Below are 20,409 nucleotides of genomic sequence, written 5' to 3'. Positions count from 1 at the left end.
CTCTATGCAGGTTGTGAAGGGTGATCATGAATAATGACTCGAGGGACACTGAGTGGCAAATGCAACAATGAAGTGTCGGGATACGGATGAAGCACAAAATGAGGTGGCAGAGTTCACCAAGCTTTTCATTGTGCAAAGCATAAGATGAGCGAGTGGAACCATGACTTTTTGAGGTGGGAGCGTTGATCCAAAGCAGGAACAACCAGTCTGAAATAACAGTGGAGTGCAGTGCACGTTGCAAACCACAACTTGCACCTAGTATCTACACCATGCATGACGAGAAACCACACCAACACACCCACACACACACACCCACACACTCAGGTAAGCACATGGAATGCAGCCTCTTACCTCTCCCTGAGTTGGAGCCAAGCACTCAAAGAGACTCCCTACCAACTAGGCATTTAATGAGATGGGAGAGAAGACAAAAGAGGAATGCTGGTCTGATATAGCCTCCATAACGATTGCTTGTACATTATATCAAACTACAACACTCATATATGCATCACTGAGCATTGCTGTCTACTCAGTTTGATCAAGGCTGCTTCTTGAAATCTTAACCTCCTTTATTCTGATCTAGATCTATGAGGGCAATATCCTCTTTATCACTCAGATCTAGATCCATTTTCACTTTTAAGGCAGTTCTGGTAACATTACCAAGAATGACGACTGTAATTTGTCTCGCTTGACAGCAGTGATAGTCCAGCTCTCTTTCCCTGTCTCTCTCTGTCTCTCTCTCTCTCCACTGCCTGTGTTCTAATGAGCATGTTTGATCCCATCTGGCAGGTGGATTAGAAACAACAAGAGGATCATTTAAGTCATGCTAGGCTCCAGACCGCCCCACCCTTTGACCCTGACCCCCAGTCCACAGAAGCAGCGGTGATACAATGTCAGTCAATCAGCGGCGCAGCAGTGGCATGTTAGGCTGTGGCATTACTGTGGCAGCTATGATGTTTCTGAAGCAGCAGTGTTGTGGTGCTGGTGACAAGCATCATCGCTGACTGCGGGAGTGAAATGCGTTCGTTTTGTAGTCTTGCATGTGCAGAATGCAAAAGTCAACATGTCATTTGCAAATTTCTTAATGTATCTTGGAGACAACGATCATCACTGGAGGCATAGGTGGCAATCGAGTATACTGTCCATTAAAAATCACTTTAGTAACTTTTTTCCAATTACTTTGTGAAAAGAGGCAATTGTGGGGATTGTGAGGAAGAGCAAGCTAACGTTGCATTTCAACAATTAAAGTCGATAGCAGATACTATTCCTCCAGCTGCGATGTCTCCAATTTTCAGTTCCATTTCACCAAATGGTGTGAGGACTTTAATGGTGTATACTGACTAGTTATCCCTTAGAAACTTAGAAATTTGAACTCCAAAGAGACATGCTAATTTAGTAAAAACTAAATTCAGAGTTAAAAGGTTATATACTCTTCTTACCTTGGCATGATGGAGGTCCACTCCATACATGGACAGCTTCTTGGCATTTTCCAAGAAGTGCATCTCTGCCTCTGCTGGTGTCATCCCTCTGACAACACAGGACATAACAAATCAGACATAAAGTATGTGTTCCAATACAGGTATACATACAGCAGAGAAGGTGTTGATCTTCTTTGAGCAATGTGGATATGTGATGCTGGTGCAGTGGCATTTCTTTCATTTTGTGTTAATTGTTGTTGTTTTTATGGGTACTTTTACAAAAGAACAGCAACAGGAGTGCTTCCATTTTTAGAGGAGGTGGCCTCCGAGAAAATGGAACCCCTAATCCTGTCAGTCTTGGTGCCTTGCTACACCCAGCGAGCTACACAGAACCGCATCGAATTACATACAAATCAATACAACAGGGAAGAATGGGAGCCTTAGACAAAGGACTACAGTGTGCTAGATCCATTTATAGGACAATACATATTCAATGTCTAGGCAATGATGGGTTTTAGAAATGAGCACAGGGAGAATAGAGGTCTTGTCACTTGTTAGATGGATGATTATTCAAGGCGCTAAACATTCACACAGGTAGTTTAACTCACTGACAAGTTAGATCCAGGTCTCAATAAGAGTCTTACAACAGAGATGTACAACTGCAACAAAAACCTACAATAACAATACTGTCAATTAGAATCTCATAACTGCAGCAAGCTTTTCAAGCTTTTCTTCATTCTAGATCTGGTTTTCAATTGTAAAGGGTCTACTAACTACAAAACTCACTAAATAATTTATAATGTCACTGCACAGAATCCCTGGCTCACAGATCAAGTTGCCTCTAAGGGAGAAAAAACAAAACAAAGCAAAACTTCAAAATTTTAAATTAAGCATATTCCAGTCATTTGAAAATTATAATTTTTTTTCATTAAATGAAAAAGAAATTATGTGTGGAAAAAAATCTGTATTCACTATTTACTACAAGTCATTTAATAAAATACAGTAAAAAAGCAGGTTACGGTCAATATAATATAGACCTATTATTGGAACATGGGCAAAATAAGCACTATTAGTCGATGAAATCTGTAAGGACTGAATTGTACTTCTTGCCCGATCCAGGATTATATAAAAAGGGCTTTAGAAATGATGCTGAGACTAACTTGTAGGTCTTGTGGAGTTCCATGACTTTCTCCTCTAGCTCTTTGGTCTGGTTGGGGGCGAACCGTAGCTCACTGATATAGTCGCTGCCCAGTTCCTCTGGTTCATAGTCTCCGAGTTCAGACTGCACCGTGTAGGAGCCCAGTACTGTGTGGGTGGCAAAGGAGCAGGGCAGGCGTCCCGAAACCACATCATCTCTCAGCTGCAGGCATAGGTAGTACCTGAGGGAAAGTGGATGGACACAGGGAAGAGGGAGAATCAGAGAGTTTATTTTTTTGTCACTTAGTTTGTGTTATCCAGTTGATTGTTTTGAGGTAATGTTTTTATAAACCATTTTGGTCTCTCATCTAAGGTCACTCACACAGTCATAAGAAGGTTTGAAGGACAATGATCCGCTGACTCACCGAGTAATGTCCTCAGACAACTGGGAAGGGTCTGGAGGGTAAAACTTTACATTGAAAGCAAAGTTCCAGGGACCAGCTGAGACATAACAGAACATTAAATTAAAAATGCAGGATCTTAAAATTGCATATGCCTCATTTGGCTGTTTCATAATGGGATACAATACATGAGCAGCTTGATTAGATTACTTACTCCTGATCTGCTTCTTCAGCTCCTTGGAAGGATCCAGCCAATTCTGCAGCAGACGACCGCAAACCAAAACCATTAATCACTGACAATTTCCGATCATTGTAAAATCAATTATGTAGGAACAGTTCCTCAGTGAGGCCATCTTCACAGACCCCAGAACGTAAAACCTGAAAGATTCATTAAACAAGGGCACTGAGGCTATGGAATATCCTGGGTGAGGAGGTCGGTTATGTCAAACAATATCACCATCTTAAAAACGTGAAATTTTAGTTCTGAACATTTCATCCTCTGGTATGCTTATTTTCCTCCTCTGTAACCCTGCTGTCAATTTGTGTGTGAGTGTGTTTTTTTTTTTTTTTTTTTTTTTTAAATCTCTAAACAACCCTGTACCTTCATAATAGGCACTGGACAAATAAAGATGAGCATTCTGTACTGTTGCTGTGGGATAAAAAATACATTTTTGTTTTAATATTTAGACTGACCATCACAAATTAATTGGTTTAATATAAGGGTTTCACTGCCGCAAGGAGTTCATTTTCTTAACATACAGAACATGTGAACCATCAAATGGAATTAAAACTTAATAATTAGCAAAACTGGAGTTAAAAAAAATTTCCCAACTAATTTGCTTGTTTACCTTCTGATTCTCTATGTCTCTGTATGTGATGCCGAAGTAGTCCTTCTCCAGCAGGTTGAGGTGATCACATACTTTATCAAACAGCACTTGGCCCTTGGCTCGTTTCTGTGAGGGTGTGGGGGGTGGGAGGGGTGCATACAAACAGAAGTTATTTTGTTAGTTAGTTTAGATAGTTAGATATTTAACAGAAGGTCAAAAAGCAAGAGTCATTTGGAAACAGTGCTATAGTCTACACTTGCAAATCTGTTTATGTAGGTATGAGAGGTGAATGTCCATAATTTCTTTTGACTCTCTGCAAAGCTGCAGTGACATCATGGGATTACATTTTCCTTTATCCTGAGATATAATACCTCAATTCATAAAAAGGACACGCTTTAAATCTTGGGAAATCTTACAAAGATACTTGCTTTTGCAAAAGAATATCCTGAAGGTCAAGTTCAATGGGAACCTTCACATATATTGCAAAGCAGCTTATGGCAGTGCATTTTCAGCACTGGGCTGCCCCAGTGAGAATTGGACCCCAACCCTGGCAGTGTCAGAGCTTAATGGAACCATACTGGATCAATTCCTCTATAAAAAGCATCAAATAAATACAGCTTCAAACCCCGATGCTCAAGGTTGCCCAGTGAGCAACATCAGCCTCCCGGAGGCTCCACCGATCGATGGCATGTCTCTAACAGTGGGTGTCATTGGCTGGCGTTCTGTCACTGACTCATTTGGCTGACTCCCAGAGGATATTTTAAGGTCCATGTTACCACAACACAGCAATTTATGGCATGAAGGCTCAAGCATGTGAACGTGCAAATTTAGCAGGCATGTAGTGGAAGTGGTACGAGGAGCTCTACTGTCTTAGGTCCATACAGTAAATGTGTACGTGGATATTTACACACACTTCAAACGCTTGACACAGACGCACAATATTCTTTACCTGAAGGGTGATCTGAAGAGTCTGTGTGATTTTAACAGAGCTATAAAGCCAACAGTGGCAGATAAATTAATCCTGAGGGAATTAGCGATGTCATGTCAGAGTAACACTGCCTTACTGTGACAGTGGCTTATTAACTCAGTGTTATTAACCCAAACCCTAACCCTCATCATTACAGAGAGCTTTCACACAAAAACCCCACACTGGTCATTATCTACAAAACTAGGTTTACTCTGTTTGGGCTTGGTCAATAGTTGCCTCTCAAATAGACTGGCTATGGCAAACAGAGCTTGCAACACTGTATGTTAGAGTGCAGCAGACGCAAGCTACAAATCTAGATCCATTTTCCCTGGGGTTGTTTGGGAGAACTAGAAAAGCTGGAAAGTTGGAAGGAAACCTGATGCCAAAGTAGAACTGAATCGGAGGTTGTAAGGCTTAAAAACCTAATAACCTGTGACAATGTGAGAAACCTCATCCATGATAAATTTCATAATTCTCTTTTAAAACATTTTTGCCCAGGGAGCGAACAGCAAAAGTATCTGTGTGTTGCAAAAGGTCACAGATACATCAAGAGACTGGAAAATGGCCTTGCATTACCAAAATTACTTATTCAAAAATATAATCTAACATTCATATAGTTTAGAGATGGGATAAAAAATATGCAACTCTCTTAGTGGGAAAAAGATGCCAACATTTTATAATCACAAGACAAAGAGCAACTCCACCTGAGAGAACTTCAGTGCAACAGAAAATTATGAAAAAACTCTTAGTAAAGACATTTTTCCCATGTAAGAAAATGAGTTGAGCTAAAAAAAAAAATGCAAGGTCAGGGAGATAAAAATGTATTATCTTTACATTCTAGACTAATTTCAAACAGGACTGGGAGCAGGAAGAGGACTTCCTTGCAATTCAGAGGATCCTCTGACCTCAATTGTCTCACTGTGTGAAGTGACACAAGCTGTGACTGCCCTGTGAGTCAGGTTTTAGCCTTAGCTGTTAAGATGCTTTGATAAAACTGGTAATTTCAGCCAAGCAATCAAATTGGTCATGATCATGCTTTACTGGTTGCTATGCCAACTCTTGTGGGAACCAGGCAGCTAATTAGCCATCTTTCTTGTTTTCTCTTGCTTGGTTTCATCCTATGAATGTAAAATACTTTGCAAAACAACTTCAACAAATATGAACTACTAACTGTTGTACGAGACATATTAATACCCATGGCAACATTTTTTTTCTGTGATTATGGGCATTTTCCAGACTATATAAAAGAAGCAACACAATATCTGCCAATATCACCCAGCTGTGCTTCATGCCTACTGCATCACTGTGGTACCCATTATCCCAGCAAAGAACAGACCCTTTTTGTATTATTGATCTCTAAAAGCTGCTTGTTCCAAAAAGCTAATGTCAGGGCCTCCCTGTTATTGGGAAAAGCGGGCCATTGTAGTGGAGAGAGTCTGTTCTGTAACTGACAGAACACAGGTTTGAACCCATCAACAGCAACATAGCCTGCTGAAGTGTGAGCTACATGTATGCATAATTCTGATTACCAGCTTTAAAGATATAACCAAAGTTTCTGCACAGATGACTCAATCATTCTTGTTTTCCTGAATTTTTCCACTTAATTTACATGTTCCTCCTGCTCACATTCTTTCTAATGCAGTGTCGTCCAAGGTTAGCTCAAAGTATCCTTCCTCTGGTGTCACTTTTAGGACGTGCGTGGGGTGACGTGAACCTAGACCTGTGCCAGGACAGCCTTGACCCAGGCAGTGTTGGCAAAGGGAAGTGCTTAAGGATTAGAGGATAGTAAACAGATGGGACAGGGTGTTTCCTCTGGAGCCTTTCTTCTTGATATATACTCTGAATGTGCATGCTAACATACAATTTTTTATGCATACAAAAATACACTCAAAAACAAATGCATTATACACAAGATTTTACATTAACATTTTTTTTCCAAGGAGCTGAACAATTTGGAAGCAAAAAAAGCACAATCTGGGCAAAGAACTGAAAATGGACAACACAACTTGGAATCTCAATTTGCAACAGTTCCTATTTTTCAGACAGCATGAATGTGTCTGTAGGAGCATATGCTTCTAAAATGATACTGTAGCAGCCTGGCAGCCTGGCTCCAGGGCCACAGGTCCAGACTGACTTCCATTTTCACACCACTGTCCTTAGGAATCCTTCCAGGGGCACAGCGGGAGATCAAGCTGCCAAGTAATCATGCCGACACACAAAGTGTGTGACGCTGATTCCCTCCAACAAATGCTCCCATTTCATGGTCACACCCCCACACCAAAACAGTCAGCTAATCCCTCTGTCCAAACCCCTGGTGGGGAAGAATCCGGTTAAAAGAGATTTGGGAAGGAGTCACTGCCTTGCTGGCTCTGGTCTTCCTCACCCAGGTGGCACACATTTTCAGAAAGTGCAATGTTAAAACGTTTCATGCTCAAATTTAACTTTCTACCTTAACTGCACTGCTGGAGAGGAAATCTTAAAGTCGGAAATGTCAAATACATTTATGATTTAGATTTATTTCTATTCTAATAGTGTTTTAAATGAATTATTTTTGGGTATGGGATAAAAAATTCTAATCATTTAATATTTTGCATCATATGATTTACTTTACTGATCAAAATTATAAAATGTAACTTTAGGGGAAGGAACAATTTATGCATTTCACTGCACACATAAATGCAAAGTTAAATTAATTAAAAGAGCCTGACATGTTGTTTCAGTAAGAAACATGTTTCAGTACAGAGTGCCTGTTGTAATTTGCATGGCCTAATGCCTTATTGTAAGTGAGTATGAAAAGGAAAAAATGTAATTATTTGTATCATGGGAAGTTATTTCTGACATGAGTTTGTATTTTGAGTACATGTACAGTAAATTAAAAGAATTAAAATCTTTAAAATATCCTCAGCACCAATGCTACCTTAAAAAGATGTCAAAGAGGAAACCCTCTGTTGTCACCATGCATCTCCACCTGCAGTGTCTCACCTCCACAGTGAGTGTGTAGTCAGTGCCGTCCAGCAAGGTGACCTTACACTGCATGTTCTTCAGCTTCTTCACTCCTCTCAAAGGAGACCTTGACAGACGACTGGTGGATGACCTGTGGGATACCTGGTCCTCTTCCTGGGTTTCCTAAGAGGAAAAGAAAAAACTGCTAGTTGAGCTGTGTATTAGGACTTTCATTTTCTCTGTTCAACCTTGTCAACTGATAAGATGTCTCTGCTATGTTGTTAAGATGAAAAACTGTATATTTACTGCATTGGGCTACAGAAAAGGGAACCTGATCAACAGTAGAAGGATAGCATTACAGGACAAAGACTGAAGATACAAAAAGTCCCTCCTGTACACTGCTTTCTTACACAACTGCCTCAAACTGCCCTAAATGTCAGTTACTTAACATAGTTGTCTTTGACAAAACCACCAGTTCTGTCACATGTCCAAAACCTAAAAATAGAGACTAGGACCCTGAATGAACATAATCAGGTCCCACTGAGAAGAGCCAGAGGTGTGCCGCCATTTTGTCTTAAACAGAGAAAATCCAATTTTCCACCTCGCTGAAAACAAAGCCTTCCTGAGTGACTCTGTACAGAAGAAAAGGCCTTGGCTTTGAGACATTTTACCTTCTTAATCTGAAAGTGGATTTACTGCCTCTTTTCATTTTGATACTGAAAATGTCTTTTCTTGCTCTCAGAGCTATATCCATCCTACTGTGGTTATCTACTGTAGCTACTAAAGACCAGTGCTTCCTCTGTATTCATTCAGCAGTGGAGAAAACTGCTGTCAATTTTAAAAAACATGGGGACTTAAAATGACATTCTTAATTTAGTTAAACCTCCTATTGGAAGATAAATAAGGCTGTATTTCCAGTGTTGACGGATGAATGATAAATCAAGCACCGCTATTGCATGAAATCAGAGAAAGTAATGTAAATGGATTCCACTTAATTTACATGAACACATTACCATGCCAGACTAATATGTCAGCCTGAGCATATCTCAGAGGAAACACCAACACTGTCATGTCACAATGCTATGCTTTCTCTCAGGCGTGTTGCTGCCAATTCACACACTTCCGACAATAGAAGAGCATCATCCATCATCTTCCGTGTGACACAACTAGGGCGGGGTGATATAGCCTGCTGAATTTTAGAGGATAATTCAGGTTATTTTAAACCAGGGCCTTATTTTCCTAGTTTGTGCCATCATGATGATTGATTGTGTTCAAAATTTCATCCCTTACTTCACTATAGTGCTTGATTTAGCTTTAGTTTTTTCGGGGAGCACCACAGGAAAAACACACTCCAACAGCTAAATCTGGGAAGTGATTAAAACACGTCCTTTCAACACAATACCATCCATGCTGCAATGTTTACAACCAATTTTTAATTATCTACTGCCTGGAAATTGTACTGCAATATTAAAACTTGTATGAGCTAGACTGCTCAAATACTCTGATGCTATTTTCAGTGCATAATGGATATTCTGTAAGTGTGACAGCTGACCAGGAAAAACATTCACCTCATATTCCAAGTTGTAACTACAAGTGGCATAGGTGGTAAGTTTTGCTAGGCTGTGATATCTCCCACCTGGAGCCACAACTTTAAGAACTTTGCCGACACAAGCAGTAAACACTGCAGGGCATCCACTGATGTCAGCAGTTCAGTCCATGCTATAAAATGTTATTGGGCGTATTCACAGTAATACGATCAACCATACCTGCTGGAAGATGCTTATGGGAGATGAGCATTCATGAATATATATGATTTTGGATGTGGGTGATCCAAAGAGTTAACCATGTCAGGAACACTCCCAAGATTAAACAATGCAAGTCTGTTCTTCCGGTTTCTTTTTCTTCCGGTGTGACATGAATGCGGCAAACCAGCAGGTAATAATCTAAGCTGAGAAATGTGTGCAACACTTTCAAAAGTATCAAATGGACCTTTATAACTGAAATGGCATGACCCTTGTTCAGTTGCAGCTATTTAAAGGTGTAGCAGGTTAATTTCAGAGATGCCATTTAGACTCAACCATCAAATTATGTGTCAGTTGAGTCTAAACAATTCTCATTTAAAAACTGACCCTTGGCAATTGTGCAGAGTGCACCATTACTCACAGTTGTGTTGAAAGAATGTGTTTCAATTGCTTTTTGATTTCAGCTGTTGGAGAATGTGTTTGCTCTGTGGATATATATATATATATATATATATATGTGTGTGTGTGTGTGTGTGTGTGTGTGTGTGTGTGTGTGTGTGTGTGTATATCTATCTATCTATCTCTCTCTATACACACACACACACACACACATAATAATTCTGTTCCTTGTATTTGTGAGTCTTGTGCAGAAGTAAACAACTTGAATGGAGGAGAAACTGATGTGAACTCATTGTTTAGCATGTTCTCGGCACCTTTGCATACAGGCATCTTTGCATATAGTGAAAAATAGTTAGCGTCAAAAAATATTTTTTGCATTATTAGTCTTCCAAATGACCAAGCCCAGGACATAATGAACTTCTCTCAAATCTACCCCATTTTTTTCTCAGCAACTCATGCTCTGTTTCTTCTCTTCATCAAAAACACCATTTCCATAATTAAATTTTCCACATCATTATAAAACCACACTTCTACTCTAGGTCAGTGGGGTGATGAGCGTGAACATGCCACAATTGCGGCTGCATGCTAAAACTTTCTCCAGAACGTAAGGCAAAACATCTCAAAGCAAATGGCCTTTTTTTCTGCACAACTCATTTGGGTGTGGCAACTTTGAAATCCTTCAAAATGGTTTCTTATAATGATGGCATTCTAGAAATTTTAAGTTAATTCAACAAAGGGGCAGGGGTCATCACACACCCATTCTAAAAGAGAGCAAACATCTAAATACTAAATGCCTGAAATTTAATGTAAATTTAACCATACTTACCAGGACTATGACGAGCCACTGGCACCTAAGAACTGTTTAGGCCTGGACAGAATATTGATATTAGACCCATACTGTGATATGAGACTAGATATCGTCTGGGATTTTGGATAATATAATGTGATGGGGAACAGGTGAGTTTTTTTCCTGGTTTTAAAGGCAGCATTACAGTAATGGGATGCCAACTTATTAGACTGTTATAACTGTTCTGTTATATGCCTCTACTTGATTAGTCATCATATCTACTTTACTAACCATTATCAAAGCGCTCGTATGTGTAAATATGTTAGGAAAGCACCAATAATCATGCCTATGACATCCACATATTTGTTCAGAGGTATCATGATATTTAATTTTATCCATATTGTCCAAAGCTATATCATCCTGCTCTTTGTTTTAATGCCTCTTCCACGTTGTGACTGCAGAGGTCACACGTTGTGCACCAACTGCATATCCATATGTATCAACAGCTGAACCAAGCAAGCTATACTGTTTTTCTTCATCTGCCAGTGCGCTGCTGTTTGGGAGCACTGGAAATTCAACCTGCAGATTGATCAGATAGTAGCACAGAAGCTTGTTTGGGCCAACACCCTCAGACAAGCACTCAGTGTTCAGATAATATCACAACCTACCTGAGCTGCCTGAGACACAACATGGTCAGGCTGCAGCTTAAAATCTTCCTCATAATGGAGAGCAATGGATTTAAAAACACTGTGCTGACTTCATAGTCATAGGCTTCTGAATTGTTCTACAACAGTATAAAAATAGAAACTCTCTTGCCCACCAGCCCCAGTGACTCGTTCATCCCAAATTTTCTTCCTCTCTCTACCTTAGCAGAAAACTTGAACAGACAGGATAAGGATCAACAAATCATGGTTGGCTACCTGGCAAAGTGGCTTGCAAGGGACAATCTTATAAAGGAACGAAAAATGCCACTACCTCACATTATAACCAACATACAAGAACTAGAAGAATAGATGTTATAGGATGTTCTAAAAACACTGTCTTTAGTTGTACAAAAAAATCAAAGGACCCACTTACACCTTGCATTAACATGCATTTTTTCTTATCTGGATAATGTCTCCAGATAGATTGGTTTTTAATACTAGGTGTAAATGGGGTCAGAGTGTTTCAACAGAAAATCTTGATGTGGGGTCAACAATTGCTAACCATACCAGGAACAGTCAAAAATCACACAGAATAAAGTACTATGTGGAACATTCAATGAATCAACAATAAGATTAACAGTTTCAAATTAAACTTGCTCACTCATTCATATGACAGATCTTTTTTGTCTTTGATTTAATGTATTCTGTTTGATGGTCTCATGCTTGCTTTTTGTCCCAACAAAGGAAAAATGCTAATGTTAGGCTACTTTAAATTTATACCCTACCACTTTGTGAGCGATAAAACAACCAACTGATCAGGAGTCTCACTGATACAGAACCTTTAATTTGCTTTGATTTGATTGGCTGACAGTCAGAGGGAGCTATGGTGGTCAGGAGGGACATAGGTAAAGAAAAACACATCCATATAACCAAGGAATTCTTATATTATCTCAGGACACATTCGGAGGTGTAAATAGACAAGTGTTCCAGGATGGATTGAAGGACCACCTACTACCCTGACGTCATCTGTCTCATCAAGCCCAACACCGAGACACCGGCCAGACTGTTACTTTCACAATAGAAAAAATATCTTATCTGACTCTGCCCAGCGCAGCTGCGCTGTCAGCTGATGGGCCAAATGCAAACTGAAATGCAGGTGTATAGCAGCTGGTTAATGAATAGAAACTCCCCTTAATAAGACATGACCTCCCCTAAAATCATGATGCAAAACGTTTTGGGGGGCTCTAAAATATATAGACAATAGGCAGGGTTTTTTCTTCCATATAAAATTTGGAGGTGTTGGCAGCTCTTAAATTTCATGCCCCGATGCGATTAAACTAATTCTTTCTAACTCTACATGTAATAGAGTAGGAATACAATAGAATTATTTATGCACCTAAGCGAGCACCCTCTAAGACCAACTGGAATAATTAAATAATCTGAGCCAGAACGTGATCGGGTCAAGCATGTAACAGATGTGAAATGCGTCTTCAGTGATTGACAGCCGCATTAAAACGAGGCTGGGGTGTGCAAGGATGTCCCCTTTTGTTAAATACCCGCTGCCTGTTAAATGCTGTTTTATTTTTATTTTTTGCATGGAAGGAGGACTAGCAAAGTGTGAATTTCATTTTCTGGTCTCGCTCTCTCTCTGAAATGATGTTTTTATTTGCATATAGAATGGGAAAATGAGATCCAAACACAAGTGGGCAGGTGTGACGCGTTTGGAGATGCATGTTAATGCCAGGTGTGTATGGACAGATTGACAGCTGTCCATGTGCATTTGGATTTCTCAGGATGGTTGTTAATACCAGGTGGGAACAGGCCCAGCATCTTAGCAAGTTACCAGCTTATGTGGTGGGTGACCATTACCGATTTATTGAACAATGAGAAACTTCTGCCACATATGGCACTCGATTTTGGACCCTATTTACTCCTCTCAGTGGCTGGAAGCCACTGTTCTATGCCCCATTCATACAGAGGAGGCAGTTAATGTTGTGACTGGAGGCTGACCTGTTCCTTCCTGGCAGGGGTGCTGTGTCCAGCAGCGGCAGGGAGCTGCTCTGGCTGGGCCTGAGGCGAGGTGGGTTCGGCTGCTGCCAAGCTGTGCTGGGTTGGTGCTTGAGCTGTCCCCTTCTCTGTCTCCTGGCTCTCCTGCTGCTGCTGCGGCTGCTTCTGCTGCTGCTTGGGCTCAGAGTCTGCACCTGATTCAGTTGTCATGGCAAATCACGCTGGAGCAGAGGAAAGAGGAGGATGAAGCCGAGGAGGAGCAGAATTAGATGAGTCAGCCAGCTTGCTTTGAAAGCTCTTAATTTACCGTTATTTATTTTTATCTGGCCTTGTAAATGATGAACAACAACTCTATGATGCAAATGCAAAGACATTATGCATGACAAATGAATAAATGTGAAATGAATCGGGCCTGCTTTGGTGCACACAGGCCCCATTTTTACTAAACGCAGGACTTTAGGCATTTGATAACTGCAAGGCACAAAGTTAGGTGGTGCCTTGACATTTGCATACCTTACAAGAATATCCTTGAAGGCTAGATTCAACTGGTTCAGAAATGTTCCCAGTTATTATCAATACTTCTAGTAGGAGAAGTGGTTTAAGAGCAGCAGTAGGTATTAAAATTCAACAACAGACTGAGCAGAAGACACCAATGACAGGCAACACACTAGCAGTTTTATTACAAAGCATATACAGAGTAGTTTTGGTTATTACAGAGACACACATATGCTACCAATGCAATGAAGTGCAACAGTGAGGGAAAACAGACTTGGTAACCATGATGATGACCTCCCTGTTCAACATATTTACACAGCAATCCAAAACATCTGAACTGCAGCAGTGCATGTCTTTCATAACACGACCTTCTCCCTCTGCACATAGCAGCATACCAGTGACAGACGCAGCCCTGAGAGCCTAAAACTGGGTAATGAGAGGAAACATCTAATAGCCTGTTGGACCAAGCAAAGATGACAGATAGGACAACTTGCGCTGGGAGCCCATGTGCTAACTGTATCCAGAGGCTCTGGCTTTAGGATGTGGGGTTTGGAGGGTGTGTGTGCGAGCCAGTGGGCCTCTGAGGAGAGTCTGGGGTTTGTAGTATGGATGCCTGTCATTCTACTGCTGGCCTCCAGCTCTCTGAGCTCTATTTATAGGGCTGTGTTTACTCTGGGGTGGGACGATTGAGGGGAGGATCTCTGACTTCCAGCCATGGCCGGGGACAGCAGTTTCTGGATCCACACAGCCAACACTGTGGATGGGGGTGGGGGTAAACCTTCTGACATGTGGGGCCAAGCACTGAGACATAACAACAACGGTTATGTCGATGTGGGCCAAAACAATGAGACTAAACACTGGTTAGAAATGTAACAAGAAGCTCTGGTTTCGTCAAGGTGTCCTCTCGTTTGCTTTGTAATAAACAAACTGTATCAGAATAACTCCTTATTGTCACAGTCTGGAAAACTCTGCAGGGCGACAAAGGCTTCTGAGGCTTGTAAGCAGCACTGGCACACACATAGCTGGAATATTAACAGCTAGAGTTCATGCCCTCACCAGCACCCATGTTGTTTACTAATGTTCCTGTTACAGTCTGTAACACAGATGTTACTTCAGCTACCCTCCATTATACGTTGAGAGGGGCTGGGTGAAATGGTCAAAATGTTATCACAACAAAATTGATCATAACAGCCGATGCAATTATTACCTTGATAAACTGGTATATCAAATATTTTTCTATATTTATATCAAGGAAAAACATACTGTGACAATTATTCTTTTTGCTTTAATGCACGGCCCTAAATTTGAATTGACTTGGGTGCTTTTTGCCTGGAATCAAATCCCTGGGGTGAGATTAATGATATCAATGTGCAAACTAATGCAACTAATGCAAACTACTAATGAAAAAAAACTCTTGATTCAGTATTATTTGGTGTTACAGATTGTAGTAAAGGATAATGATTCAGTTACAGACCAGAGGATTGCTGTTTGAAAACCAAATGGTAATTTGCCTCTGCTAATGAGCACGGGTTGGATCTCTATGTAACAGCTTCAAATAGGATTAGGATATAAAGCCAAATCTTGCTTTGCCAAGCAGCAAAAACACTTAAGAATAGAGTGTTATTCGTGTTTAAATGGATCAGAATAATGTTGACTTGATGCTGCGGGATTTAGAAAAGGGGGGTGGGGGAACAAACAAACAAACAAACAAAAAAAAACAATTGGGAGCCTCAAGCAGCTCATTCAGTGTGCCTGCCCTTGTTCCTGCAGCAGTTAAGAGCATGTTTCTGGAGTGGTGTGAGTCACTGAAAACAACATTATCAACCTCCTTCAAATCTTCAACATCTATAGCTTCCAGCACTGTAAAAAGGCTGTATAGATTACAGATCATAGGGCCGAGTTGTAAGCAGTCAGAGTATGTGAATGAAGCGATGGAGTCACGAGTTTTGGAGCCATGGCTTTTAAAGAACATGTTTTCCAAGGGGAGATAACTAAAGACATTTCTAAAAGACTTCTAAGGTGAATTAAACCAGAATCTTATCAAACGCTTTCTACCATTTCAGCATGTCACGCAGGGCAGAGTTGCAGCGCAGTAATCGGCTGACATATGAGGGCAGCCTTTGCTTTTCATAACTAGCTATGAAACAGGAACTATTTGGGAGGGGGGGCAGGAACATCTTAGCACCATAGAAATGGAGGGAAGAATACGCTCAGTCACTGGTGACAGGCACTCTTCACACAGCCACACAACGGTCAACACAGTAGCCTTGTGTGCAGCCAACACTATGGACTGGCACATACATTATGCATTCAGAAAGCTGTATTCACAATGTAATTAGTGCCCTGGGTGGCTGCTAGTACAGACGCAGCTGATGACTGTGCCAATATTGCCTAATCAGATTTAACTGTGTTGTAATTCTAAGTTTTTTCCATTTAAAAAAATTATCTTAAAATAATACTTGTGACGTTTTCGTATCTATTTTGCTACTCTATCACTGACTGACATAAAGCAACAGTGATTCAGCCTGTAACCCATTCATGAACACTATGTCAGGTAGGTCTTTCCCAGTGGAAAAAAGCTCTGGTGCACAGGAAGTGATGTGCTTTATGTGTCTGATGGTAGCAACAGTGCTTTGTTTGGAGTAAGTGGACGAAGAACTGTGTAGTTAGCATCAGCAGAAACAGCCACTGTGGCTTCACAGACAAAGGAAAGAGTGCCACCTACATATTTCCAAACTATCAACAGAAAATCCAAAGAAAAAGACGTCATAGTGCTGTATACAGTGACTGACTGACAGGTGATCTCTGGGAAGTGCAGTGCAGAAACACCACAGCAATGAGTGCTTAGCACCACAGATGTTTCTACAGATGCCTCCCAGATCACTGCTTTAAATATGATTTTCATTTTGATTGATTATCAATGAAAGGAGAGATGATTCAGCTTTGACACATTATGTCAGAACAAACGAATATTCTGAATGGTGTGACCTTTCCCACAGGGGAGGCAGAAACCATCTGCATGCCTGCGTTCCTGCAGAGACAGTCCTGCCTCAGCACAACAATTACATCATTAGCAGAGTGCTCCCATATCTTCCCCCTAGTATAAATCCAGAATAATCTGCAATGAGGCAACACACACGCTAGTGCTGAACAAACAAATCAAAACCGAAGTGAATCAAGCTCAGAGATAATGTCGAGACAACCTGCAGAAGGGATATTCATAACTGATAAATGCTCAGTAGCGGCACAGCAGTATGTAGCTAGATTACATAATTGATGACTAGCTCTCAATGCTTTGGCGTTGTCCTGTGCTTGCAACCTCCATTTTAAGGTCCATTTGTGATTGTAACGCACACTGCTGGAAAGGGGCCTGTGCACATGGACACATGCATGCACATAAACACACACATAGGATGGGGAGCTGCCATCTGTGCTGAGTGCCATTAGCCGGAATAAACCACAGCTGGGCCCATCTCTACACCCCCCCACACCAGGCCTCTAGGGGCTTAACAAGGTTACACCGAGGTGACTGACTGGCAGTTTTTGACACGTCCGAGCCCATCCTGAGCAGGCCTACCGTATCAGAGGCCACTCCCATCGCTGCATGGCTGCAGGGCTGACAGCTGTCTCACATACAGCGACTGTAACAGGATACTGTGTAGCTGGCCTGGCCACTCAAGTGAGACACCTCTGCTACAGTGAGACAGACCATCAGGCCCTGAAGTGGCTTCAACTGTCTTGTCCTCCAGACTGACACAATTACTGGATGTGACATGAAAGTCTTATACCTTCCCATTGCATCACACGTGAAGTCCTATTCCTCTCCTTAAGCATATGCCCTTGAATTTCCTTTACATTTATTCCACACCTCCACCTTGGGGTGTGGGGAAGGTGAGACCCAGCTGATATCATTTTGCTGAGGAGGCCATAATAAACCCAGTCAGTTTGCTGGGTCAACATTCTTAGTGATACGATCACTGCTGTAGCACTGAGGCCAAAGCAGCGAGAGCTACAGCACAGACCATCTAGCTTATTGTTTTCTCAACTGGACTGTCTTGATTGTGCACTTCATTATGCAACAGGATCAGTGTGTCTTTGTTGTTTCTCAGTAGCTTCAGGCCAGGGTTGGCTTCCCTGACAGCCTGGCACAAACATCCCCAGTAGCTGTAAAGGGAAAACAATTCCTGAGACACATCTTTGCTTCTTTAGTTAGTTAACTGTCAATCCAACTGCCTTGTTCCTTCACCAAAAATGTATGTAAACCTGCTGTCAGTGTGAAAGATTAGTGCTACAAAGTAGCTACATGACCTGCTAATGTGAGAGGGGTGCAGATGGGATTAACTGTTTTATGAGATTAACTACAGGTAATCAGTAAATCAGATGTGACTTGATTGACTTGATTCCTGCTAATGTCTGCCAGCTAACATGATATTAAATGGCACTTCATCCTTGATATTTGAGGATCTTAGTTGGGAAAAACAGGGCAACACTCTCATGTTTTGAAACTCTTATTAGGGCCTTTTAACAGAGAAACACTGGTGCTTAACCCATTCTGTAATCAAAACTAACTAACCGACAACATAAATAAAACACAATTGTGCCCAAGAGCAGTCACTGTTTGAGTGGTGATATTGAGTTACTTCATATTTCATTTCCCCCTGCAAAAGCATTATTAAAATTGAAGTAGAGAGTATATCACTGCATAGCACTTATGGGAAAGCTGAAATATTAATTAGTTTGAAATCTAAAAAATCAGCACTGAATTTACTGCTGTTGCCTCTCTATGGCAGTATGGTTTGTCAATATATATTGACAAACCATAATATATACTTTATGGCTTACGTCAACATTATTCCTGTAGGGAAACTGCTTTGATGTGATATTTTTACAGCATCCTCTTACAATAAATTACAGTATTGCAACTGTTTTTTATCATAAGGGTGGCACAAAAAGGGAAGTATCTTTCAGATTCCAGTTGACAGCAAAGTCCAAAACATATTTAAGGGAATCAAAACTGTAACCAAGCTTAAATAAACCATCAAAACTGGTAAACGGGCACATGATTTTGTTGCCTTTCTGTGCTACTGAAACAAGAGATTACTATGAATCTTAATTAAATTGTCAAGTCAGGAACCGGCCATTGCATTCCATAGCTAAAAGGATGTGAGGATGCTAAAAGAGGATACGGACCACGACATCCTGTCCCTAGCCACGCCTACCGCACTGCAGATCAAAAACACCCAAATATGTCGTCCGATCTTCCACTAATGTAACGTTTTAATCCCTACTTACCTACAAATGTTACCGTGTTTGAGTGACTCGTCATTCATTGATTTCGAATGCTGCAATGAAACGCCGTAGAAAAACGCATCTTTGCCGTGTTGTTTTGCCTCATTTTCGACCTCATATCTCGAACTTGCACCATATTGTAGCTTTAGTGGTTTGATTTTTTAGGATTTTGTCAGGAGTTTGGGATCGTGCCGTGATGAAATAACTGCTGCAGGGAGCCCTTTCCAGACAGACCCCCTCCCACCCCCTCCCCCCAAAAAAGCTACGATGTTGCGCACTGTAACATTACACTGCAGACCTACACCAGAATAAATGGTTATGACCAATATGTCAGACACGTTTTACCACGTCCACTCGACTTTTTTCCACTTGACTGGATAAAGTCGAAGGGTATTTTAATGCCAATTTTCTGTCATCGGCCGTGGGTGTTGTGGTCAGACGACCCTAATGTGACACGCAAAGAGATAACAAAGACGTTTTCACACACCCGGCTACATGCATCTCTTAAGACAGCCGCCGCGTAATGTTAGTAGAGAAATCCTGCAAAATAAGCTTTATTACCAGGTCAGTCGTCCTCCGTCAGCTGAATATGCGAGTTGCATTCGTAGTGGGCTTCTGTTTCCTGACAGAGGTGCTACTCGGCTGCAGTTCCCCTCTCCACCAGCCTATCAAACTCCACTATGCAGTTGAGTGTAGAATTGTGGGATAGCTGGACAGCCAAGGCATTATTTTAGTCCCCCCCAACCCCACCCACCCACCCCCTCCACACACACACACACACACACACACACACAGTGCAATGACACGAGGTTTGTTGTGCTCGAGGAAAGGCTGTGTAGTGGTATGAAACATCACCATTCACGAGGAAATGATCATAAAACGTCAAATGAAGCTAAACGATCAGTTTTATAAAACACTAGACTTATTATGACTGATTTTCAAACAGAGACCTCTCACAGACTTGCCAACGAGGACACTGTGCTCTTCCATGCATTCTTGACTACAACTCTGGATTGCTTAAATGCCAAACATAAAAAAAACATAGTCCAACACACAAACACACACACACAACCATACATATATACCAGCCTGCAACATGCACATGGACTCGCACACACAGACACACACACATATTGCTCGACTCCAAGGTACATGAGGGCTTGCGAGCACAAATACACACAAAAGCATGTTTTTAATTAGTGTCTGGGTTGTTCCCGCTAGGGATTTGTGGTTTTTGCCTCCCGCCTCCCAGTGGGAAATTGACCCTGCTTTTCTTGCACAGCTCAGTCACCCGTTTGACTTTTATTCCACCTAATTGCTTTCATGGTCTACTATGTAGTATATAAACATATATGC

At 41.2% G+C, this 20,409-nt stretch overlaps 1 protein-coding gene across 1 annotated transcript in view; it reads right to left on the bottom strand.

Moving 5' to 3' along the window:
* LOC115374734 (band 4.1-like protein 3) overlaps positions 1 to 19,744 on the bottom strand; it is a 37,920-nt gene extending 18,176 nt beyond the window's left edge. The window contains exons 1-9 of the mRNA XM_030073813.1: positions 19,615 to 19,744; positions 13,273 to 13,490; positions 7,730 to 7,873; positions 3,802 to 3,906; positions 3,168 to 3,210; positions 2,978 to 3,053; positions 2,576 to 2,794; positions 1,437 to 1,524; positions 352 to 396 (exon numbers count right to left, since the gene is read on the bottom strand). Of these exons, the coding sequence (XP_029929673.1) occupies positions 352 to 396; positions 1,437 to 1,524; positions 2,576 to 2,794; positions 2,978 to 3,053; positions 3,168 to 3,210; positions 3,802 to 3,906; positions 7,730 to 7,873; positions 13,273 to 13,479 (927 nt within the window). The 5' untranslated portion in view covers positions 13,480 to 13,490; positions 19,615 to 19,744. The remainder of the gene's footprint in view (positions 1 to 351; positions 397 to 1,436; positions 1,525 to 2,575; positions 2,795 to 2,977; positions 3,054 to 3,167; positions 3,211 to 3,801; positions 3,907 to 7,729; positions 7,874 to 13,272; positions 13,491 to 19,614) is intronic.
* Positions 19,745 to 20,409: the final 665 nt, after the last annotated feature.

Source organism: Myripristis murdjan, chromosome 17 (assembly GCF_902150065.1).
Source record: "Myripristis murdjan chromosome 17, fMyrMur1.1, whole genome shotgun sequence".
Classification (NCBI taxonomy): domain Eukaryota; kingdom Metazoa; phylum Chordata; class Actinopteri; order Holocentriformes; family Holocentridae; genus Myripristis; species Myripristis murdjan.
Note: the sequence above shows the minus strand (reverse complement) of the source record. Positions and strands in the feature narration are given on the sequence as shown.